This window comes from Cydia fagiglandana, chromosome Z (genome assembly GCF_963556715.1).
Source record: "Cydia fagiglandana chromosome Z, ilCydFagi1.1, whole genome shotgun sequence".
NCBI lineage: Eukaryota > Metazoa > Arthropoda > Insecta > Lepidoptera > Tortricidae > Cydia > Cydia fagiglandana.
This window is the reverse complement of record NC_085959.1, coordinates 10,277,272-10,302,879: the sequence shown is the minus strand read 5'-3', so window position 1 is coordinate 10,302,879 and position 25,608 is coordinate 10,277,272. Positions and strand designations below refer to the sequence as shown.

The window sequence follows — 25,608 nt, the reverse complement described above, 5'->3', positions numbered from 1 at the left end:
TGGTAGTTTTCTTTATGACTGTCTTACCTTCGGGCGTTGTTTCACTCTGTTCTGCTACCTCTTCTGGCAGCTCGATGGTCTCCACTGGTGTCATTTGTTCTTCTTCTGGTACTGGGGCAACCGTCACTGTGGTAATAGGTTCTTCACCCTCTTTTTCGATTGTTGTGATTTCGGTAACGGGTTCTTTTGGACCCTTTTTGATGACGCGCTTGGTAGTTTTGACCTTCTTTACATCACCAGTTTCGGTACGTACTTGCGTGATCTCGACTTTCTCAGGAGCTTCCTCGACGACCCTGGCTTTCTTAGGTTTGTGTTTTTCGTCAAATGGTGTAGTTGTATCATCAGTAATTTCTTGTGTTGTGTGTACTGATATGACGGGTGTCTCATCGTCTACTTGTTCAGTGGTGATTTGTGTGGTTTCTGTAAGTGGTCCCTTCTTACGCTTGATGATTCTCTTGGTAGTTTTCCTTATGACTGTCTTACCTTCGGGTGTCGTTTCGCTCTGTTCTGCTATCTCTTCTGGCAGCTCGATGGTCTCCACTGGTGTAATTTGTTCTTCTTCTAGCACTGGGCCAACTGTCACTGTGGTAATGGGTTCTTCACCCTCTTTTTCGATTGTTGTGATTTCGGTAACTGGTTCTTTTGGACCCTTTTTGATGACGCGCTTGGTAGTTTTGACCTTCTTTACATCACCAGTTTCGGTACGTACTTGCGTGATCTCGACCTTCTCAGGAGCTTCCTCGACGACCCTGGCTTTCTTAGGTTTGTGTTTTTCGTCAAATGGTGTAGTTGTATCATCAGTAATTTCTTGTGTGGTGTGTACTGATATGACGGGTGTCTCATCGTCTACTTGTTCAGTGGTGATTTGTGTGGTTTCTGTAAGTGGTCCCTTCTTACGCTTGATGATTCTCTTGGTAGTTTTCTTAGTGACTGTCTTACCTTCGGGCGTCGTTTCGGTATGTTCATCTACCTCTTCTGGCAGCTCGATGGTCTCTACTTGTGTAATTTGTTCTTCTTCTGAAACTGGGGAAACCGTGACCGTGGTAATGGGTTCTTCACCCTCTTTTTCGATTGTTGTGATTTCGGTAACTGGTTCTTTTGGACCCTTTCTGATGACGCGCTTGGTGGTTTTAACCTTCTTTACATCACCTGTTTCGGTACGTACTTGCGTGATCTCGACCTTCTCAGGAGCTTCTTCGACGACCCTAGCTTTCTTAGGTTTGTGTTTTTCATCAAATGGTGTAGTTGTATCATCAGTTATTTCTTCTGTGGTGTGTACTGATATGACAGGTGTCTCATCGTCTACTTGTTCAGTGGTGATTTGTGTGGTTTCTGTAAGTGGTCCCTTCTTACGCTTGATGATTCTCTTGGTAGTTTTCCTTATGACTGTCTTACCTTCGGGCGTTGTTTCGCTTTGTTCTGCTACCTCTTCTGGCAGTTCGATGGTCTCCACTGGTGTAATTTGTTCTTCGTCTGGCACTGGGGCAACCGTCACTGTGGTAATGGGTTCTTCACCCTCTTTTTCGATTGTTGTGATTTCGGTAACTGGTTCTTTTGGACCCTTTTTGATGACGCGCTTGGTAGTTTTGACTTTCTTTACATCACCGGTTTCGGTACGTATTTGCGTGATCTCGACCTTCTCAGGAGCTTCTTCGACGACTCTGGCTTTTTTAGGTTTATGTTTTTCATCAAATGGTGTAGTTGTATCATCGGTAATTTCTTCTGTGGTGTGTACTGATATGACGGGTGTCTCATCGTCTACTTGTTCAGTGGTGATTTGTGTGGTTTCTGTAAGTGGTCCCTTCTTACGCTTGATGATTCTCTTGGTAGTTTTCCTTATGACTGTCTTACCTTCGGGCGTTGTTTCGCTTTGTTCTGCTACCTCTTCTGGCAGTTCGATGGTCTCCACTGGTGTAATTTGTTCTTCGTCTGGCACTGGGGCAACCGTCACTGTGGTAATGGGTTCTTCACCCTCTTTTTCGATTGTTGTGATTTCGGTAACTGGTTCTTTTGGACCCTTTTTGATGACGCGCTTGGTAGTTTTGACCTTCTTTACATCACCAGTTTCGGTACGTACTTGCGTGATCTCGACCTTCTCAGGAGCTTCTTCGACTACCCTGGCTTTCTTAGGTTTGTGTTTTTCATCAAATGGTGTAGTTGTATCATCAGTAATTTCTTCTGTGGTGTGTACTGATATAACCGGTGTTTCATCGTCTACTTGCTCAGTGGTGATTTGTGTGGTTTCTGTAAGTGGTCCCTTCTTACGCTTGATGATTCTCTTGGTAGTTTTCTTTGTGACTGTCTTACCTTCTGGCGTTGTTTCGCTTTGTTCTGCTACTTCTTCTGGTAGCTCGACGGTCTCTATTGGTGTAGGTTTCTCCTCTTCTGGAGCTGCAGTGAAAGTGACCGTTGTGATGGGTTCTTCACCTTCTTTTTCGATGGTCGTTATTTCAGTGACTTCTTTCTTAGGACCCTTTTTGATGACGCGCTTAGTAGTTTTGACCTTTTTAACTTCGCCAGTTTCTGTGCGTACTTGAGAAATTTCAACTTTTTCTGGTTCCTCCTCAACGATCTTAGCCTTGTCATACAGTTGTGTATCCTCGAATGGAACGACTGTGTCATCTGTGAATTCTTCGCTAGTGTGTACTGATATGACTGGTGTTTGGTCGTCTTCTTGTTCAGTGATTATTTGTGTGGTTTCTGTAATTGGTCCTTTCTTACGCTTAATGACCCTTTTTATAGTTTTCTTCTTAATTGTCTTGCCTTCGGGAGAAGTTTCGCTCACTTCTGCTACTTCTTCTGGCAGTTCCACGGTTTCAATCGGTGTTGGTTGCTCCTCTTCTGGTGCTGGTACAATAGTTACCGTTGTAATAGGCTCTTCCCCTTCTTTTTCGATGGTCGTTATTTCGGTGACTTCTTTCTTAGGACCCTTTTTGATGACGCGCCTAGTAGTTTTGACCTTTTTAACTTCTCCAGTTTCTGTGCGTACTTGAGAAATTTCAACTTTTTCTGGTTCCTCCTCAACTATCTTAGCCTTGTCATACAGTTGGGTATCCTCGAATGGAGCGACTGTGTCATCTGTGAATTCTTCGCTAGTGAGTACTGATATGATTGGCGCTTTGTCGTCTTCTTGTTCAGTGGTTATTTGTGTGGTTTCTGTGATTGGTCCCTTCTTACGCTTAATGACCCTCTTTATAGTTTTCTTCTTAATAGTCTTACCTTCGGGAGTAGTTTCGCTCACTTCTGCTACTTCTTCTGGCAGCTCCACTGTCTCTATTGGTGTTGGTTGGTCCTCTTCTGGAGCTGGAATGACAATGACCGTTGTGATGGGTTCTTCACCTTCTTTTTCGATGGTCGTTATTTCAGTGACTTCTTTCTTAGGGCCCTTTTTGATAACTCGCTTAGTAGTTTTGACCTTTTTAACTGCCCCAGTGTCTGTGCGTACTTGAGAAATTTCAACTTTTTCGGGTTCTTCCTCGATGATTTTAGCTTTGTCATAAAGATGTGTGTTCTCGAATGGTGTGACTGTGTCATCTGTGAATTCTTCGCTAGTGTGTACGGATATGATTGGTGTTTGGTCGTCTTCTTGTTCAGTGGTTATTTGTGTGGTTTCTGTTATCGGTCCTTTCTTACGCTTAATGACCCTCTTTATAGTTTTCTTCTTAATTATCTTACCTTCGGGAGTAGTTTCGCTCACTTCTGCTACTTCTTCTGGCAGTTCCACGGTTTCGATCGGTGTTGGTTGCTCCTCTTCTGGTGCTTGAGCAACAGTGACTGTCGTGATGGGCTCTTCTCCTTCTTTTTCGATGGTCGTTATTTCAGTGACTTCTTTCTTAGGGCCCTTTTTGATGACGCGCTTAGTAGTTTTAACCTTTTTAACTTCACCAGTTTCTGTGCGAATCTGGGAGATTTCAACTTTTTCGGGTTCTTCTTCGATGATTTTAGCCTTGTCATACAGTTGTGTGGTCTCGAGTGGTGTGACTGTGTCATCTGTTATTTCTTCACTTGTGTGTACTGATATGATTGGCTTTTCGTCTCCTACTTGTTCTGTGGTTATTTGTGTGGTTTCTGTAATTGGTCCCTTCTTACGCTTTATGACCCTCTTTATAGTCTTCTTCCTGATTGTCTTACCTTCGGGAGTAGTTTCGCTCACTTCTGCTACTTCTTCTGGCAGTTCCACGGTTTCAATCGGTGTTGGTTGTTCCTCTTCTGGTGCTTGAGCAACAGTGACTGTCGTGATGGGCTCTTCACCTTCTTTTTCGATGGTGGTTATTTCAGTGACTTCTTTCTTAGGACCCTTTTTGATGACGCGCTTAGTAGTTTTAACCTTTTTAACTTCACCAGTTTCTGTGCGAATCTGGGAGATTTCAACTTTTTCGGGTTCTTCTTCGATGATTTTAGCCTTGTCATACAGTTGTGTGGTCTCGAGTGGTGTGACTGTGTCATCTGTGAATTCTTCGCTAGTGAGTACTGATATGATTGGTGCTTTGTCGTCTTCTTGTTCAGTAGTAATTTGTGTGGTTTCTGTAATTGGTCCCTTTTTACGCTTAATGACCCTCTTTATAGTTTTCTTCTTTATTGTCTTACCTTCGGGAGTAGTTTCGCTTACTTCTGCTACTTCTTCTGGCAGTTCCACGGTTTCAATCGGTGTTGGCTGCTCCTCTTCTGGTGCTTGAGCAACAGTGACTGTCGTGATGGGCTCTTCACCTTCTCTTTCGATCGTCGTTATTTCAGTGACTTCTTTCTTAGGGCCCTTTTTGATAACGCGCTTAGTAGTTTTAACCTTTTTAACTTCACCAGTTTCTGTGCGGATCTGGGAGATTTCAACTTTTTCGGGTTCTTCGATGATTTTAGCCTTGTCATACAGTTGTGTGGTCTCGAGTGGTGTGACTGTGTCATCTGTTATTTCTTCACTTGTGTGTACTGATATGATTGGCTTTTCGTCGCCTACTTGTTCTGTGGTTATTTGTGTGGTTTCTGTAATTGGTCCCTTCTTGCGCTTAATGACCCTCTTTATAGTTTTTTTCCTGATTGTCTTACCTTCGGGAGTAGTTTCGCTCACTTCGGCTACTTCTTCTGGCAGTTCCACGGTTTCAATCGGTGTTGGTTGCTCCTCTTCTGGTGCTTGAGCAACAGTGACTGTCGTGATGGGCTCTTCACCTTCTTTTTCGATGGTGGTTATTTCAGTGACTTCTTTCTTAGGGCCCTTTTTGATGACGCGCTTAGTAGTTTTGACTTTTTTAACTTCACCAGTTTCCGTGCGAACCTGAGATATTTCAACCTTTTCTGGTTCTTCCTCAACGATCTTAGCCTTGTCATACAGTTGTGTATCCTCGAATGGAACGACTGTGTCATCTGTGAATTCTTCGCTAGTGTGTACTGATATGACTGGTGTTTGGTCGTCTTCTTGTTCAGTGGTTATTTGTGTGGTTTCTGTAATTGGTCCCTTCTTACGCTTAATGACCCTCTTTATAGTTTTTTTCCTGATTGTCTTACCTTCGGGAGTAGTTTCGCTCACTTCTGCTACTTCTTCTGGCAGTTCCACGGTTTCAATCGGTGTTGGTTGCTCCTCTTCTGGTGCTTGAGCAACAGTGACTGTCGTGATGGGCTCTTCACCTTCTTTTTCGATGGTGGTTATTTCAGTGACTTCTTTCTTAGGACCCTTTTTGATGACGCGCTTAGTAGTTTTAACCTTTTTAACTTCACCAGTTTCTGTGCGAATCTGGGAGATTTCAACTTTTTCGGGTTCTTCTTCGATGATTTTAGCCTTGTCATACAGTTGTGTGGTCTCAAGTGGTGTGACTGTGTCATCTGTGAATTCTTCGCTAGTGAGTACTGATATGATTGGTGCTTTGTCGTCTTCTTGTTCAGTAGTAATTTGTGTGGTTTCTGTAATTGGTCCCTTTTTACGCTTAATGACCCTCTTTATAGTTTTCTTCTTAATAGTCTTACCTTCGGGAGTAGTTTCGCTAACTTCTGCTACTTCTTCTGGCAGTTCCACGGTTTCAATCGGTGTTTGTTGCTCCTCTTCTGGTGCTTGAGCAACAGTGACTGTCGTGATGGGCTCTTCACCTTCTTTTTCGATGGTGGTTATTTCAGTGACTTCTTTCTTAGGGCCCTTTTTGATGACGCGCTTAGTAGTTTTAACCTTTTTAACTTCACCAGTTTCTGTGCGAATCTGGGAGATTTCAACTTTTTCGGGTTCTTCTTCGATGATTTTAGCCTTGTCATACAGTTGTGTGGTCTCGAGTGGTGTGACTGTGTCATCTGTTATTTCTTCACTTGTGTGTACTGATATGATTGGCTTTTCGTCTCCTACTTGTTCTGTGGTTATTTGTGTGGTTTCTGTAATTGGTCCCTTCTTGCGCTTAATTATCCTCTTTATAGTTTTCTTCTTAATAGTCTTACCTTCGGGAGTAGTTTCGCTCACTTCTGCTACTTCTTCTGGCAGTTCCACGGTTTCAATCGGTGTTGGTTGCTCCTCTTCTGGTGCTTCAGCAACAGTGACTGTCGTGATGGGCTCTTCTCCTTCTTTTTCGATGGTCGTTATTTCAGTTACTTCTTTCTTAGGGCCCTTTTTGATAACGCGCTTTGTAGTTTTGACTTTTTTAACTTCGCCAGTTTCCGTGCGAACCTGAGATATTTCAACCTTTTCTGGTTCTTCCTCAACGATCTTAGCCCTGTCATACAGTTGTGTATCCTTGAATGGAGCGACTGTGTCATCTGTGAATTCTTCGCTAGTGAGTACTGATATGATTGGTGCTTTGTCGTCTTCTTGTTCAGTAGTAATTTGTGTGGTTTCTGTAATTGGTCCCTTTTTACGCTTAATGACCCTCTTTATAGTTTTCTTCTTTATTGTCTTACCTTCGGGAGTTGTTTCGCTTACTTCTGCTACTTCTTCTGGCAGTTCCACGGTTTCAATCGGTGTTGGTTGCTCTTCTTCTGGTGATTGAGCAACAGTGACTGTCGTGATGGGCTCTTCTCCTTCTTTTTCGATGGTCGTTATTTCAGTTACTTCTTTCTTAGGGCCCTTTTTGATAACGCGCTTTGTAGTTTTGACTTTTTTAACTTCGCCAGTTTCCGTGCGAACCTGAGATATTTCAACCTTTTCTGGTTCTTCCTCAACGATCTTAGCCTTGTCATACAGTTGTGTATCCTTGAATGGAGCGACTGTGTCATCTGTGAATTCTTCGCTAGTGAGTACTGATATGATTGGTGCTTTGTCGTCTTCTTGTTCAGTAGTAATTTGTGTGGTTTCTGTAATTGGTCCCTTTTTACGCTTAATGACCCTCTTTATAGTTTTCTTCTTTATTGTCTTACCTTCGGGAGTTGTTTCGCTTACTTCTGCTACTTCTTCTGGCAGTTCCACGGTTTCAATCGGTGTTGGTTGCTCTTCTTCTGGTGATTGAGCAACAGTGACTGTCGTGATGGGCTCTTCTCCTTCTTTTTCGATGGTCGTTATTTCAGTGACTTCTTTTTTAGGGCCCTTTTTGATGACGCGCTTAGTAGTTTTGACTTTTTTAACTTCACCAGTTTCCGTGCGAACCTGAGATATTTCAACCTTTTCTGGTTCTTCCTCAACGATCTTAGCCTTGTCATACAGTTGTGTGGTCTCGAGTGGTGTGACTGTGTCATCTGTTATTTCTTCACTTGTGTGTACTGATATGATTGGCTTTTCGTCTCCTACTTGTTCTGTGGTTATTTGTGTGGTTTCTGTAATTGGTCCCTTCTTGCGCTTAATTACCCTCTTTATAGTTTTCTTCTTAATAGTCTTACCTTCGGGAGTAGTTTCGCTCACTTCTGCTTCTTCTTCTGGCATTTCCACGGTTTCAATCGGTGTTGGTTGCTCCTCTTCTGGTGCTTGAGCAACAGTGACTGTCGTGATGGGCTCTTCTCCTTCTTTTTCGATGGTCGTTATTTCAGTTACTTCTTTCTTAGGACCCTTTTTGATGACGCGCCTAGTAGTTTTGACCTTTTTAACTTCTCCAGTTTCTGTGCGTACTTGAGAAATTTCAACTTTTTCTGGTTCCTCCTCAACTATTTTGGCCTTGTCATACAGTTGGGTATCCTCGAATGGAGCGACTGTGTCATCTGTGAATTCTTCGCTAGTGAGTACTGATATGATTGGTGCTTTGTCGTCTTCTTGTTCAGTGGTTATTTGTGTGGTTTCTGTGATTGGTCCCTTCTTACGCTTAATGACTCTCTTTATAGTTTTCTTTTTGATTGTCTTACCTTCGGGAGTAGTTTCGCTCACTTCTGCTACTTCTTCTGGCAGTTCCACGGTTTCAATCGGTGTTGGTTGCTCCTCTTCTGGTGCTTGAGCAACAGTGACTGTCGTGATGGGCTCTTCACCTTCTTTTTCGATGGTCGTTATTTCAGTGACTTCTTTCTTAGGGCCCTTTTTGATGACGCGCTTAGTAGTTTTAACCTTTTTAACTTCACCAGTTTCTGTGCGAATCTGGGAGATTTCAACTTTTTCGGGTTCTTCTTCGATGATTTTAGCCTTGTCATACAGTTGTGTGGTCTCGAGTGGTGTGACTGTGTCATCTGTTATTTCTTCACTTGTGTGTACTGATATGATTGGCTTTTCGTCTCCTACTTGTTCTGTGGTTATTTGTGTGGTTTCTGTGATTGGTCCCTTCTTGCGCTTAATTATCCTCTTTATAGTTTTCTTCTTAATAGTCTTACCTTCAGGAGTAGTTTCGCTCACTTCTGCTACTTCTTCTGGCAGTTCCACGGTTTCAATCGGTGTTGGTTGCTCCTCTTCTGGTGCTTCAGCAACAGTGACTGTCGTGATGGGCTCTTCTCCTTCTTTTTCGATGGTCGTTATTTCAGTTACTTCTTTCTTAGGGCCCTTTTTGATAACGCGCTTTGTAGTTTTGACTTTTTTAACTTCGCCAGTTCCCGTGCGAACCTGAGATATTTCAACCTTTTCTGGTTCTTCCTCAACTATCTTAGCCTTGTCATACAGTTGGGTATCCTCGAATAGAGCGACTGTGTCATCTGTGAATTCTTCGCTAGTGAGTACTGATATGATTGGTGCTTTGTCGTCTTCTTGTTCAGTGGTTATTTGTGTGGTTTCTGTGATTGGTCCCTTCTTACGCTTAATGACTCTCTTTATAGTTTTCTTCTTGATTGTCTTACCTTCGGGAGTAGTTTCGCTCACTTCTGCTACTTCTTCTGGCAGTTCCACGGTTTCAATCGGTGTTGGTTGCTCCTCTTCTGGTGCTTGAGCAACAGTGACTGTCGTGATGGGCTCTTCACCTTCTTTTTCGATGGTCGTTATTTCAGTGACTTCTTTCTTAGGGCCCTTTTTGATGACGCGCTTAGTAGTTTTAACCTTTTTAACTTCACCAGTTTCTGTGCGAATCTGGGAGATTTCAACTTTTTCGGGTTCTTCTTCGATGATTTTAGCCTTGTCATACAGTTGTGTGGTCTCGAGTGGTGTGACTGTGTCATCTGTTATTTCTTCACTTGTGTGTACTGATATGATTGGCTTTTCGTCTCCTACTTGTTCTGTGGTTATTTGTGTGGTTTCTGTAATTGGTCCCTTCTTGCGCTTAATGACCCTCTTTATAGTTTTCTTCTTAATAGTCTTACCTTCGGGAGTAGTTTCGCTCACTTCTGCTACTTCTTCTGGCAGTTCCACGGTTTCAATCGGTGTTGGTTGCTCCTCTTCTGGTGCTTGAGCAACAGTGACTGTCGTGATGGGCTCTTCACCTTCTTTTTCGATGGTGGTTATTTCAGTGACTTCTTTCTTAGGACCCTTTTTGATGACTCGCTTAGTAGTTTTGACCTTTTTAACTTCGCCAGTTTCTGTGCGAACCTGAGATATTTCAATCTTTTCTGGTTCTTCTTCAACGATCTTAGCCTTGTCATAATGTTTTGTATCCTCAAATGGAGCGACTGTGTCATCTGTGAATTCTTCGCTAGTCAGTACTGATATGATTGGTGCTTTGTCGTCTTCTTGTTCGGTGGTTATTTGTGTGGTTTCTGTAATTGGTCCCTTCTTACGCTTAATGACCCTCTTTATAGTTTTCTTCTTAATAGTCTTACCTTCGGGAGTAGTTTCGCTCACTTCTGCTACTTCTTCTGGCAGTTCCATGGTTTCAATCGGTGTTGGTTGCTCCTCTTCTGGTGCTTGAGCAACAGTAACTGTCGTGATGGGCTCTTCCCCTTCTTTTTCGATGGTCGTTATTTCAGTAACTTCTCTCTTCGGGCCCTTTTTGATGACGCGCTTAGTAGTTTTAACCTTTTTAACTTCACCAGTTTCTGTGCGTATTTGAGAAATTTCAACTTTTTCGGGTTCTTCCTCAACGATCTTAGCCTTGTCATAGAGTTGTGTATCCTCCATTAGAGCGACTGTGTCATCTGTGAATTCTTCGCTAGTGTGTACTGATATGATTGGTGTTTGGTCATCTTCCTGTTCAGTGGTTATTTGTGTGGTTTCTGTAATTGGTCCCTTCTTACGCTTAATGACCCTCTTTATAGTTTTCTTCTTTATTGTCTTACCTTCGGGGGTAGTTTCGCTCACTTCTGCTACTTCTTCTGGCAGTTCCACGCTCTCTATCGGTGTTGGTGTTGTGTCGCCTATCTTTCCTGTTGTTCTTTGAGTAGTTTCGATTTCGTCACCTTTTGTACGTTTAGTTATTTTCTTTACTGTTTTCTTTTTTACTGTTTTGCCTTCTGGAGTAGTATACTCTTCTATTATTATTTTTTCTGGTGATTCTAAGGCCGTACGTTTCTCTGTGTCTTCTGTGGCGACTTGTTTTTGGATTGGTGTTGTTGTTTCTTCCGGTACCTCCTCTATTTTAAATTGTGATTCTATTTTAGGTACATGCAGATAATCTTCAGGTAAATCAACCTTTCCTTTTGCGGTATCCGTAATGGGTATGTAATCAGTATCTTCAAATTCTTCTATGTCGACTTGATGATGTTGAACCCTTGGATGTTTATCTGTTTCGTCATCGTCTAATTTTTCTTCAATTACTACGTCATTGTCAATTGAATCTTTGTGTAAAACATTTTTCTTTTTTCTTATTATAGTTCGTTTGGTTTTGGTCTGTATCGTTTCTCCATTTGGAGCTTGTGTAAACTTAGTTACAATTTCTTCGGTTTCCTCTGTGTCAGATATTTTAGGCGAGTCTTGTCTGATGACTGTGTTTTCTGAAAGGTGGTGACTTGTTAGTTTGGGATTTGTATTTGATTTCCTTTTTATTTTGTGTTTAGTGTTGTTAAGTTAGTACTAGACAGCAAATCATTATATTACTGTAACCTAATTATCTCCGTAGTGAAGCATTTATATTAGAGATGCAACGGATAGTTGTTTGGCCGGATACCGGGTACCTGATATTTGGCCTGACCATCGGCCGAATATCCGGTATCCGGCCTCCGGATATTCGGCCAGCGGAACTATTCCTACATTTCGGTTTTTCAGGTGCGTATTCTGCAGGTTTGACCTGTTTTCTAGTGAACGTTCGCGCGGACTCATTTCTAGGCTTGAAATGTGCAAGTCAATGGAATTATTAATGTGTTTTATAATAATAAACAAGTACGATGTTTTAAATCGAATTTGTTTACTCCGAAATCAAGCAATGTTACTATCCGGTATCCGGCCGGATAGTAGGTCACTATCCGGTATCCGGCCGAATAGTAGGTCACTATCCTGTATCCGGCCGGATAGTAAGTCACTATCCGGTATCCGGCCGGATAGTAAAACAATGGCCGGAAAATAGTAACCGGATATCCGGTGCATCTCTGTACAATTTTATTGATGCAATATTTAGCTCTTGTAATGTTTTGAGGTTACATGAAATTATTCGCTATATACAAGTATGTCAACTTCAAATGTTAAATGTCAAACGTAAAGGACACACTTATGGGTAAAGAGATAGATGTATGGTATGGATGTTTGCATTATATCACATGCATAATTTATGTCTTGTAACTCAGTGGCACCCTCAATACTTATTTAGACTTTCTTGTCGGTCTGTACATAAATAGTTTGTGTTATCGGTAATCGGTACATCGATTTGTATTCCTCGCGGCGATGCATGATATTACGTCATAGCAACTTGAGGTCATGTGTGACAGTACGTATTATCGAATTATCTATTTTCCTATTAAAAGTGTGACAAGGGGGGCTGGGAAGACAGACAAGATACGTCAGAAATGCGCATTTGCCACCCATAATATAGGAACATCCATTGTTAGTCTCCATAGGCTACGGTGGCTAAAAATGAGAAAAATCTGTTTAAAAATCCAGGGCCTCATGAGTTACGAGAAGGTGTCGTTGACCAACCCGCCGGCCGGGGAGCTGCGAGTACGAGTATGAAGATATCACGGCTGGCCGCGTATTTTAGCTGTATACTTTTCGTTTGTTTACCCATATTATTCTTCTAGTAACAAAAATAATACTTTAAGTATTATTTTCGTTGACTCGTAGAAAATAGTACATTTCGATGCTAGCGCGGAAGGTATGTCATTACTTCACGAGTACCGAGATATCTTGCCACGAGCCGCAGGCGAGTGGCAAGACTCGGGACGAGTGAAGAATGACATTTCCGCACGTGTATCGAACGACGTTTTTTAATACAGTTGCGAAAAAATAAGAAAAACATTGTTATCGTACACTAAACAAAAGTGGTAACAGTGACAGCTCGGTTAGACGTCGTCTTTAAGTATATTATATCTATGGGCGTTTGGCAGCTATTCCGTTCCATTCAGTCAACTTATTAAGAACGGAATTTTCAATATTGAATATTAAAAAATAAACGTGTTATAATGATGAAGAGGTAAGTAATTAAATATAAAATATGTAATATTTTTCGTATTCTTACATTAACGGTAGGTTTTTATGCTGATTACGACGTTTAAAGGAAACTAATATTAACACTCATCAATAAGTAGTCGTGAATTGGAACAAGTATAAATTTAAAAAAATTGGAAAAGTAAAAAGCACTAGTTCGAGATAACCAACTTTCCGCACGCTAAACAGCTACGGAAAGTAGCACTTTTTGAGCAACTGTATTAAAAAGTATTTTATACAATAGTGATATTATCAAGCTTTCCAATCTCGTACCTTACTTAACACGATACTTGACTGAAAAACTCTCTATTATATCACGATTGTATAAAATACTATTATATGACAAATAAAAGTCCGGGAGTAGAAAAACAAAATTATGGAATTCTAACTGGTGAATCCCTACGGCGAGTACATTTCGAACTGAACCCCTACCACCAGTTTTGACATTGACAAATACGCTCGCGTGACTCGCGTCTAAGTAACTTACTTTCTATGCAACTCGCTCGTACTCGCATATTAGTGCAAGCGAGATGTATAGAAAGTAATTTACGTAGACGCGAGCGTATCTGTCAATGTCAAAACTGGTGGTAGCCGTACTGCTAGTAAAAACATGATGTACAGATGTAGTGCATATTTATTTTCCATCTTGTTTTCTCGAAAACGTATGAACGTGTCTATACTATTAGAAGCAAATTAAATTATTTTTCAGAAAATATTTTAATTTGTTTTTATCAAGTTACTTATATAAATTATAAGCTGAAATAAATGTCATATACTAAGAAAAAGTGACCAAGGCCTCCAGTGCCCCAGGCTGGAATCGAACCAGCGTCCTCTGCTATCGCGGCAGATGCCTAAGCCACTCGGCCACCGGGCCACAGCGGCCTAAGTCGAATTTTTCCAAGTATATGCACTTCTTACTGAAGGCTTAAGGTGAGTTCGGCAAAGATGATTTGGGAGCTTTATTGTGATTTAATATCTATTATTAATCACATTTACCTAATACCTAATTTAATCAGATATAGTGGTGACACCAATAAAGTTTGAGCATCCCTGAGAATTTAAGATCGGATGATTAGCATCCGATCTTTTACCACTTCGGGTAAGACCGGATCTCGGCCTACAGGCATCGTATCAAAATTCCAAATATACAGATTTGTCACAAATTTAATAAAAATAACATGCAACCTGTAAAATAAACAAATAACGCTTCAACTTGCCAGTTATTCAAGAAAAACTGGCGAAGGGTATTTCCGGACACAAAAAAAATCTCATTTTTTGGATATTTGCATTTATCTCGCGAAATGTTAGTTGGAGCGACAAGTGCGGCCTGAAGGAGGGTGCCGGACAAAACAGCGCATTGCATCACCTAGCCGGCATTAATAAAAAGCCCCGCAACAGGCAGAAATTTTAATTATACGATCTTACCCGGTGTCCGATCTTAGTCGAACTCACCTTATAGCGCCCGCTGGCCATCCCTAAGGTAGAACAGTATGGTTCGGACCTTCTAACTGGATCACTCATGTGATACCGAGTTAGCGAGAGAGATGGCGCTGCCAATCAATACTATTAGAAGTATTTGAACAAATTAAATTATTTTTCAGAAAATATTTTAATTTGTTTAAATACTTCTAATAGTATAGCAAGACACATTGTTTGTTCTGGAGGCCTTGGTCACTTTTTCTTAGTATATGACATTTATTTCAGTTTGTGACTTGCTATGTCAGTCAGTCTCGGTACAAAAAGTACTGAGGTTGGCTGAAGTAGCATGACCAATACGTACGTTTTCGAAAGAATAAGAGGTAAAACAATTTTATTATGCACTACATCTGTATCTGATTTTATTTTGTTTGTAGTGTGGTGGGTGGGTACGAGTAAAGCTTTATAAATAATGTGTAGGTATACATTTATTCGGCTTACCATCGAAAGTTATGTCTTCTATGGTTGTCTCCTCTGGTAGTTCCGGAGCTTTGTCGTCTTGAATAACAACTGATTCAATAATTTTTTCCCCTGTTTCTTGCTTTTTCTTGATGACTCGTTTTGTGGTTTTAATTTTTTTCTCTGTCTTCGTTTTGTCGTCTGTAATTACCGTATCCACCTGATTTGGACTTTCGGGTTTTTTGGAATAATCTTCAACGATTTCTTCTATTTGCACTTGTGATTCTAATTGTGGTACATGCAAATAATCATCGGGCATTTCTACGGTTCCTTTTGTTATCTCCTTAATAGGTGTTAAGTCAGTTTCTTCAAATTCCTCTATATCGACAGTATGCTGCGTAATAGGTTTAATTATATCATCCTCGTCTAATTTCTCTTCTATTACAACGTCATTTTCTACGGCATCTCCTTGGTGAGTTTTTTTCTTCTTTCTTAAAATTGTTCGTTTAGTTTTTATTTGAATTGGTTCCCCGGTTGATGCTTGAGAAAATTTGGTTACTATTTCCTCAGTTTCTTCAGTGTCTGATATTTTAGGCGAAGAATATCTATCGTCAGTTTTTTCTGAAATTTATTGAAGTTATTTGTTATTTTAAATGTGTATAGTTTGTATCTAGTCGACTTAAAATAAGTTTTTAATTGTAATTGGCAAGATTTTGGAAATAGAAATACTTTCTTACTCTCCCAATATTGCCTTTACCTCGTGTTATACATGAGGAACATTTTAATTTAATTTTCTTTTGCCACATTGCTTCCGATCCTAAACGAATGTGATTAACATTACCATACTTGTTATTACCATGTTTCTAAACGAATGTAGGTTTACCTAGATCCATAGACTAGGAATCCTCTAGACGGAGTTTAGAGCAATTATTTCATGAAACCGATGCTGCCAAAAATACTGGGGTGGGGGGGGACGTGAGCGAGGTCCCGTGCCGTGATTGGTCAGTTCAAAGACACTGACGTCACACAAAGACACTTTCGACTCGAAAATGGAGTAAAACTACAGTATATTGTGGCAGAAGGGGTAGAGCTACTATGCTCAATCTGGAGGACGTCTTGTCTGTGCCTACATCATCAAATGTTATCTAACTTCATTAGTCAATGAAAAATGTAATGCACGAGCGGCATCCTCTAGAATTGAGAGATTTATTTGGTTATGATTTAATATAATCAGATAATATACCTTTAGTTCTACTTTTAACCGATTATGGTTCCTCTACAGCTACACGACGGCCCATCATATTAGCCTAATATATTGGACCAACGTGTAGAGAGGGTAGTGGTGTCGGTTAGCTTATGGTGCGGCGAATGGCGATGGGTTGGCCGCGGTGTCGCTTTTTCGTCCGCACATCAAAGGTAGTGGGCCAGCGATGGCGGTACGCATCTACACGTGGCCTAATTCACAGTGCGTGCCCGAACGCGGTCGAGCGCGGACGTTTGTGCTCAGTATCAATTTACGTTTTTGAAGTGAAAACTTCTTTAGCGACGCTGGGCACTTTTTCAGGTGGGGAAAAAATGATAAAATCGTGACAGCGGTCACATGACCGTAATGTTTAGATGGCCACTCATTTAGATAGCATTTAAATCAATAAAGAAAAACTCAATGACATTACATGAAAAAGGTTCTAATCTTGTACGGGTTGAAATACGAGGATCTAACAGTTACATTCTAACTTTGTTTGTAATACTCAAATATAATTCAATAAAGCTACATCTTGATGAAATAGCTAATAAAAGTGACATCTAGTACTGGTGAATGAAACTCAAAATATCAAATACATTAAGACGCGAGGTCTGCAAGGTAACTTTACAAATTCTATTCGAATTTTAAACAATTAACGCTACAAATTTGAATTTCGAATTTTAAACAAGCTCACTGACCAGCAATTTCGGAACTAAAGTTTTTCAATAGAAAGGAGGATGGGTCAATTATACATAGTGCTGCAGACATCTCATAGTCATTGAGTTTTCACTTCTTATTTCGTCGAAGTTATATTTTTCTACGGGGCACCCGCTTAATGTAAAATCTACCCCTAAAAACCAATGTATTTTTTTTCTGAATTTTTAAATACATTTTAGGGGTCGCTACCGCACTTTGAAAATTTGGACCCACCATACAAAATGATATTAAAAAAAAAATTTTTTTTCGATTTTTCGTTGTGGGGCGAAGAGTCAGGTTGTATTAAAACCAATGTAATTTATTTTCAGATTTTTTAAATACATTTTGGGGGTGGCTACCGCTCTTTGAAAATTTGGAAGACTTACTTTAGAAGTCTTTAGAACCCCTAAAATATGATAAAATAATAAAAAAATCAGCGGCGCGCGACGTTATTTGATGTTAAGTTGACACATTAATACACCCTGACCTGGGCGAAGACGCCCGAAACGAAAAATAATAAAAAATAGCATTATATATGGAGGGCAGTGGCGGAGCGTCCATAGAACTCGATTCCCTTCGGCTTGTCTGATATTCAGGCTCTGGGGCCATTTTCTTTAAACTTACGAAGAAAAGGAAGGGCAATTCAAGTACGGCTTGCCTACGAACAATCTAGACGCGCCGCCACTGATGGAGGCTCCAAATTTTCAAATTGTGGTAACGACAGCGACCCCTAAGATGTATTTAAAAATTCTGAAATAAATTACATTGGTTTTAATACACCCTGACTCTTCGGCCCATAACGAAAAAATCGTGAAAAATAATATATATTATATCATTTTGTATGGAGGGTCCATATTTTCAAAGTGTGGTAGCGACTCGTAAGAAGCATTTAAAATTCCGAATAAAATTACATTGGTTTTTAAGGGGTAGATTTTACATTAAGCGGGTGCCCCGTAGAAAAATATAACATTGTCGAAATAAGGACCACCCTAGTACCTACATTGCACAATTTGCACAGCCGTGATGGTAAGCTAGTAACAAAATTAAACAAAAATTATAATGCTCTAAAATAATTTAAGCAAATTATAAGGTAACATGAAATAAAAACCGGGCAAGTGCGAGTCGGACTCGCGCACGAAGGGTTCCGTACCATAAAGCAAAAAAAAACGAAACAAAATGCAAAAAGAAAACGGTCAGCCATCCAAGTACTGATCACGCCCGACGTTGCTTAACTTTGGTCAAAAATCACGTTTGCTGTATGGGAGCCCCACTTAAATCTTTATTTTATTCTGTTTTTAGTATTTGTTGTTATAGCGGCAACAGAAATACATCATCTGTGAAAATTTCATATATCACGGTTCGTGAGATACAGCCTGGTGACAGACAGACAGACGGACGGACAGCGAAGTCTTAGTTATAGGGTCCCGTTTTACCCTTTGGGTACGGAACCCTAAAAATGATATTTAATTAATTTAATCTTTAAAAAAATTTAACATACATTTTTTTTCGGGAAGTAGGTATTTAATATCATCAAAAAACTCTTGCAGCTTCTACACCATTTTTTTTTAAATTACTTGATACCACAAGGTCATCTCGCTGGCGCAGCGCTGGGCCGTCGTGTAGAGGAGCCATTACATAACTTTTTAATTTCTAAATTTCATTTTCTGAATAAACTTCGATTGAAATTAAATATCAAGTAATCGTACAACATAGAAGATTCTTTATTATATATTTATAAAACGCCTGTGTTTAAGTAATACATTCTTAAGTAGGTATATGCTGCCTATGGCCAAACATTATGAAACTGTAAGGATTTGTTGTTTTTTTATCTACTCGATATCCGATAGATCTTTAGATACATTACGGGAATGCAGTTATTTTTTAGTCACACTGTATATAAAATTTATATTATATTTTGGAATAAATACTCGTATCATACTAATCGCAAATAGGCACGTATTTAGTGTAAATCGCCAAATTTCGAAAATTGATCTGCGGATTTCTATTAGCTCATTCATGCGTTAGAGGGAGCAAGTGATATTGCTATCTCATTCTACCGCATGGCTGCATCCCTTGGAGTGGACGGCACTGGCCCATCGTGTAGAGGAGCCATATGATCTACCAAAATTTTAGTCTTGAATAACCTCCAACGTTTAGGTGGTTAACAATATTTACCCTACAATACTAATATTAATAAACCAAACCAACAAATAATATGAACATACCTAGAAAACGCGTCTCCTGCTCTGATATAGTGAGTTGATGCTCAGTGTCGCTCATTTGTGTGAGTTTGCCCGTTTTCTTTAATTCCAATATATCGTCATTGTAGGGCAAAACGTGTTCATTGACAAATTCATCTGTAACTTCTAGTTCACTCGCTATAGTAAGGCTTTCGCGAACGTTTTGAGTCTTAGGTTGTGTTATTTGAAGATTTTCCTCTTGAAGAAGACAAGTATTGTCTGTGATTATGAGTGGTGCTATTTCGCTAGTTACAACTGTAGGAATTTTACTCTGTGTAGATTGTAGTGTTAATTCGTCTGCGTGTATTTCTGATATATTTTCCGTGCATTGTAAGTGTGATAATGGAGCCACAGTTTTATCTGCTTTCACTTGTTTACCTTCATGAGGAACGAAGTCTTCTGGAACGCTTTCATGGGTTACTTCACATATCGTAACACCTTGTGTTGTATTTAACGATAATGAAGCAGTCTCCATTTGTATTGGCTTTTCAAACGATGTCTCAGTTCCAGTTTCATGTACAATAACATCAGTCTGACTTACAGATTCATTTTCGATTGGTGTTACAGTTATAGTTTTTCCTTCTTGTTTATCTGTATACATTGTTGAAGTATTTTCTCCGACAAAAACTTCTGTTTGTAGTAAAGGTTTAAACTCTAAGACCTGCCCCACAATCGAACTTATTTTCTTACCTTCTATGGTGATATCTTCAGATTCTTCGTGTGTAATATTATCGCTAACAATGTAACTTTTGTGTGTTTCTAAATCTGCTGAAGCCTTACCTCTCTCGAATGTAACTGATGAAGGTAAATTAGTTACATTTTCGAATATGGCTGGTTCTGCACTGGTTAACTCTTGTAAAGTGTTTTGACTCGCTATTGCATTTTCATTTTTGTCTTGATGGAATTTTGCAAGGGGTTCGGATTTTTCATTCGCTATTATTTCCGTCTGTTGCAGTGATTTCATTTCTATTATGTGTTTTTCAGCGTACTTACCATATTCTTCCGAAGTTTTGATGATTTCTGGCTGTTCCTCAGCTGTGTTCTCAGATGTTATGTAGCTTTTATGAAGTTCGAGCCCAAGTTGAACTTGGGAAGGTTCAGATTCGAAGTTTTCGGACAGGTTTGTAGTACTTTCTAGAATTTCTGGTTGGCTAAACACTATTTCCTTTTTCGTGGTTTGCACTGTTTGGGCTGTTTCTCCCTTAGGATGATATTTATCGAAAGCGTCAGGATTTTCTTCTACTACTACTTCTGTCTGTTCAAGTGGTTTTAATCCTACTATTTCTTGGTCAGCAGTAGATAATTCAGGCGTGAAAGTTGTTTTTATTGTGCTTACGCTTTCAATGACTTGTGTCTGTTCACTGTAAAGAGCTTCTGTAACTGATTGAGACTCAGATGCCTTTTCATCTTTGTAAGCCTTACTACCTGAAAATTCTGTACCCTCTTCAATTGCTGTTATCTCGTTTGTCATGACATGCTGCATTGCTTCTACTTTAACCTGATTTTCTGCGCTTTGTGGAATTTGATCAACTTGTATCGCAATTTCGTTTTCTCCTACTAATGCGTCAGTTACAGTGAGATGTTGTTGAGATTCTATAGACATATTAAGTACTTCTTCACGTGGTTTATCATACTCCGCTAGTTCAGAGCCACTTTCTTTATACAGAACTTCTTGCACTTGGATTGGTATTTTAGCTTCAAAGGATATGTCTGATTGCTTAGGTACAGTTTGCAATATATTTTCTAAAGGATAATCATGCTCTCTAATATCTGTTTCGGTTATGGTTATATGTTTTGATGTTTCGAAATTAGATTTACCATGTTCCATTTTATTTAACATTCCTAGTTTCAAGTCGTCATCCTTTTCTAAAACGACTGTTTCTGTAATGTTTATGTGGTCACCTACTTCTAGATTAATATTTGGACTTTGTTCAACTGCTTTTTTATCCGGTATTAACTCTTCATGTCTTTCTTCAGATTTCGTTTCTGTGATATAAAGGGGTCTCACAGGTTCTAAAGAAAAATCAAGAATTTCTTTTGTTGTCATTGGCTCGTCATTCTTCATTGCTTCTTCTGTTTCTGTATACTGACATATTTCTATATTTAAATGACGATGTGCGTCCAAATTCACATTATACGTAGCACTTTTAGGAGTTTGGTCAGCCTGTAAAATGTTTTCGTTTTCTATTACAGTGGTCTCAGAGATATTTATGTAATCTTCAGAAAGCACAGTCATTCCCGCTTTATGTTTCAAATCTGAACAAAGTGGTAATTCGGCTTCAGATTCAATTGGTACGGTTTCGTCTATACCTACACTAGAATGTAATTTTACACTGTCGGTTGGTTCTAACTGCTTTTTATGTGGCGTTATCTCATTAACAAGCAAAATATCTTCTTTTTCTGTTGGCATCACTTCTGACACGCCTGCACATTGTTTCCCTTCAACTACAGGTTTTACTAATTCAGTTTTTGCAGGTGTTGTTTCGGCAAATGTGTCTTCGCTTTCTCCTATAAATGGCTCTAAATTTTGAATGGCTTCTTTCATTCCATGAGTAGTAAGTGCATTTAACATCGTAGTCCCGGAAACGTGAAGTTCTTCTATTTCCTGGTTTACAATAACTTCTGAACTAAATAGTGATTGCTGTTCATCAAACGCTGGTTTAGCAGTAGTCGTAAACATATCCAACATTTTTGACAACTCCTTCTCTTTTTCGTTGACATTGACTTCTGATATTTCTTTTGCAGATATTTCGATAATTTTTTCCGTTGCTGCTTGTTTATGTTCTTTCTGACTGGGTGCTAACTCGGTCTCTTTCTCTGCATGTAATATTTCTAGTCCCTGTAAATGTCTACGTAAGTCATCACTTGTAATTGTTGCTTGAGAGGTTTCTGGTGCTTTTTCCAGTAGATTTTCGGCGGCATTTGTTGATAGCACTTCAGTGTTTACAGTGCTAATTAGAGGCATAAAACCAATAGTAGCATCTTGAGTTGGGACTGAAAACTTTCCGAAAAATTCCTTTTCCTTATCTATCGTTTCAGTACAACTCATTATAAGTGCTTGGGTTTCAGTAATATTTGGTTCAATATTTGATGTAATTGTAGTTTGTTTAGGCAATTCAATCTCCGTTTCGGCTGCAATTATTTCTGTTTGTTCTAATGTATAAGATGGAACAGTTGTAACATCTGTTTGCTTGGCAGCCATTTTTTCATTTTGAAAATCTTCTGTCTGTTGGTTCAATATAACTTCCTCGGTATGTGCTGCTTTACCATATATTTCATCCATTTTAGGCAAAGCAGTTTTATATCCCATATCGAGGGTATCAGTACTTTGCAAATTTTCAGATTGTGACAAAGTTTCCGATATCTGTATGCTGTGACGAGATGTAAAAGAAACATTGGCGCTTTGCTGATCTGGTGTTAAGTTTAATGTCAACAGATTTTCACTTTCGGCAGTAACTTTCTCATCGTATTGTGGTGCTTGGAGAGTTGTCAATGAGACTGCAGACTTTGCCGTATTTCCTTTTTCTTCAGATACTATTATGCCTTCTGACAAATGTACAATTGTTTCTTCTTGAGTAATTGCTTCTTGTGGTATGGCGCCTTGTTTTGCTTTTGCCCAAGCCAAATCACTAGTTGTTTCAAAGTTTCTTGCAGAGAGTTCAGGTTTGTTTTCTTCCACCAAAATGGCCTGAGTAGAGTCTATACTTATTTTAGCAGATACAGTATTTAGCACAGGAGCTCGCTCAAAAGAACTTTCTTTTTCATTGTAATCCGTTGAAGATATCTGAAGTTCATTATGGGTTACGTTTTCAATGGTCGCTTGTTTAGATTTTATGTCTATATTTTCACTTTCTGTGTAACCAACGCTAGAGTCAGGTATTAACTCAGAGCTAACAGCTACTGCTCGTAACGATATAACTTGCGACGGGGCGGTAAATACTTCTGGTAAGTCTTTCGATGCATATTCAGTCTCTTTCTCATTTTGGTATACTTCCGTGATATTTAATTCCTGGGATGGTATTATTTCGGGAAGTATAGATTGAAGATTGGGTTTCACACTATCTTGCAGATTTGCCTGCGAATCTAACACCTTATTTTCAGAAATCTGCAATGAAGTTAGCATATTGGATGTAAGGCTAGCTGCTTCAAGTTTAGGTGTTAATGATTTCATGTTATCAACAGCTTCTCTTAGAATAGGTTCAGATGTAACAGCAATTTTATGATTCGTCTCTATATCGGGTTTAGCGTATGCATCAAGTTTTTCCCTTTCAGAGGATAGTTGATTTTCGGTAACAGTCGAAACTATTTCTGTAACATTTATACTTTCATTTTCGACAAACGCAGGTACAGCTTTGCTATGGTTGATTTGGTTTTCATCTAACTTGTCTAGTTGTTCTTGGACTGTTGTCTGTAAAATAGTGATTTCTTTATGTAAATCTCTATAAACTTCTGATGCATTTTCGGTAACGTTAGAAGTCAATGGAATGAAATTAATTTGATCAGCCGTATTTACCTCTTCAGATATAGGTGTTTTTAGATGATGAGTAGGCGAAGGTTTCGTAGAACTAACCTCTGGAATTTTATTCAAAGTAAGTTTATTCTCAGATTCAGATGACTCATTTTCATATATAGTTAGGGGAATATTGGGAACCACTGATAGCGTAATTGTTTCTGATTTTTTTGTTAAGTACTCTTCTGATGTTTCTTGTTCGTGTATTAGGGGGGCTGTTATAATTTTGGCATTTGAAGTAATAACTGTCTCCGTGGCTAATTCATCTTGGACCTTATCCTGCAATTTAAGTTCGCCGATAGAAGTCATCTGCAGAGTTTCAGATGTTATAATTGGTTCGACAGCACGAACATCCATTTCTGCTGTAGCAGTATACTTATCATCTTTGATAAAAAGATCTTTTTCGCTTTCATTGATTTGAACTTCTTCAACAAAGTTTTTATCTAGTAATGAAATTGAAATGTCAGCATGTGTACCCAGCACAGCTTTAGGTTCCTCTAAGTTAAGTTCTGATTCATGAATGTTTGTTTCCAAATTAAACTTATGTTGATGTTCGCTCACACCTATATTAGCTTTTTTACTTGGCAAGGGCTCGGGCACAAAATCTGTCTCTTTAATGTGTGAACTTACTATAGATGTATTTAAACTTGTGTGCAAGGATAAGTCTTTATCTACTTTAACTGTTGCAGGTAATTCTTTTTTAATGAATTCACCTTCCTTTTCGTGTGTCTCATCAATAGTTACTTGGAAGCTATCTTTAATTGTTACGTCAACATTGGCTTCCTGTGCTGGCGGCAGTTTCAGAGCTTGTAATAACCCTTCCTTTTCTTGAACATCATGTACTTCCGTTAAAATTTGGTTAGATGTTAAAACATCTTTTCGAGCTGTTTCTGTAGGTACTATCAGTTCTGGATAATATCTTCCAGACTTATCTTCAACGAAAACTTCTCCAACTTGAAGTGATTCATGCAAATTGAAATTTAGCCGAGACGTAGCGGCTTTTTCTGTTGTCTTGCTTTCAATGTCATATTCTTTTAGTTCGTCCGTAATTTCTGTAACGCTTAATCCTAATAAGGGAGAAACTGACACTGCTGCATTTGACTTCTTAATCTCTTCTTTGTCGAATAACTCTTCCTTTATGCTCGTTATTTGTTCTGATACGTTTACAGCATCTTTTAATGTAACAGATGGTTTAGCACTACTAAAGCACGTTTCAGTTTTTTGCAGATCGGTCAAGTCCAAATCTGCTTGCACTTCTGTTGTTACTAAACTTTCTATTGGGACAATGTTCTTCACTGCTTTAACGTCGGCTTTAATACGATCTGCTGAGTATTCATCCAAAGAATTGCTGATTTCTATTTCAGTTACTTCTAGTGACTCATTTTCAGGTATAGATGGTTTGACATGAAGTTTGACTTGTTCTTTAACATGCAATGATTCTTCTCTTTCTTCAGCTTGTTGAGATGCGTTAACTATTGGGTAGTTAGTGTCAATTTTAAGGTTAGCCTTAATTTTATCGGTTTTTTTGTCTGGTGTTATATGAGATACCTCACTAGCAGGGACTACTTCTATTTTATTTTCATGAATAGCTGTAGCCGTCGCAGTTTTGTAGATCATCTCTGCAGTTTCAAGTAACCCTGCTTCGTCGTCTTCATAAACTTCAACATTTTCTCTAGGATGGACTGTTTTGACTGCTTTTCTTTCTCCAACAATTTCTTCTTCAATGCGTAACTCGGAGATGTTTTTCTGTTTAGTATGCTTTTTGCGTCTGACTTGTTCTTTTTCTTTGACATCTGTGAATTATACATTACAGTAGAGTATATTTGTGTTACTTAAGTGCAAGCATTTTGAAATTAAAATTAAATGAGACCTTAGTGGGTGAGTAAACATGTTTAAAAGAGTGTTAAAAAGCAGTTATTATTCTTGTTAATGTTTTCTGTCAGAGAAAGTAGGTCAGTGTTCTATCTATCTTGTAACTAGTATAAAGCGGTACTTACTTGATATAACTGTAGTTAAATAAATCGTGAACACGAAAGAAGCACACACGTTTGCAAATTGAAAGCTGCACCATTAATACAAAAAGCTGAAAACACATTAATCGAGTGATCGACGTTTTGTAACGTTGCTAATTAAATGCTGGTAATAGTTTTTAACTTTTTATCCGATTGTGGTAAAATGTAAAGTAACGTAATGATGCCATCGATCTAAATTGTTCCATGTTCCATTGCAATACTTG

General features: G+C 39.1%; 1 protein-coding gene across 4 annotated transcripts in view; it reads right to left on the bottom strand.

The window, feature by feature from the left end:
• The window catches only part of LOC134678295 (titin), a 145,764-nt gene that overhangs the window by 34,648 nt on the left and 85,508 nt on the right, over positions 1-25,608 (bottom strand). Inside the window, exons 34-43 of one of the 4 annotated variants that reach the window (XM_063536789.1) lie at positions 18,848-25,165; positions 14,726-15,304; positions 10,073-11,166; positions 9,103-9,859; positions 8,233-8,625; positions 7,343-7,776; positions 6,887-7,129; positions 5,497-6,673; positions 3,242-4,587; positions 2,504-2,572 (exon numbers count right to left, since the gene is read on the bottom strand). The exons of 1 other annotated variant lie outside the window; for it this stretch is intronic. In XM_063536789.1, the coding sequence (XP_063392859.1) occupies positions 2,504-2,572; positions 3,242-4,587; positions 5,497-6,673; positions 6,887-7,129; positions 7,343-7,776; positions 8,233-8,625; positions 9,103-9,859; positions 10,073-11,166; positions 14,726-15,304; positions 18,848-25,165 (12,410 nt within the window). Of the gene's footprint in view, positions 1-2,503; positions 2,573-3,241; positions 4,588-5,496; positions 6,674-6,886; positions 7,130-7,342; positions 7,777-8,232; positions 8,626-9,102; positions 9,860-10,056; positions 11,167-14,725; positions 15,305-18,847; positions 25,166-25,369; positions 25,456-25,608 lie in introns of those variants that run through there. 2 more of the 4 variants (XM_063536786.1, XM_063536788.1) reach the window with 2 other exon arrangements.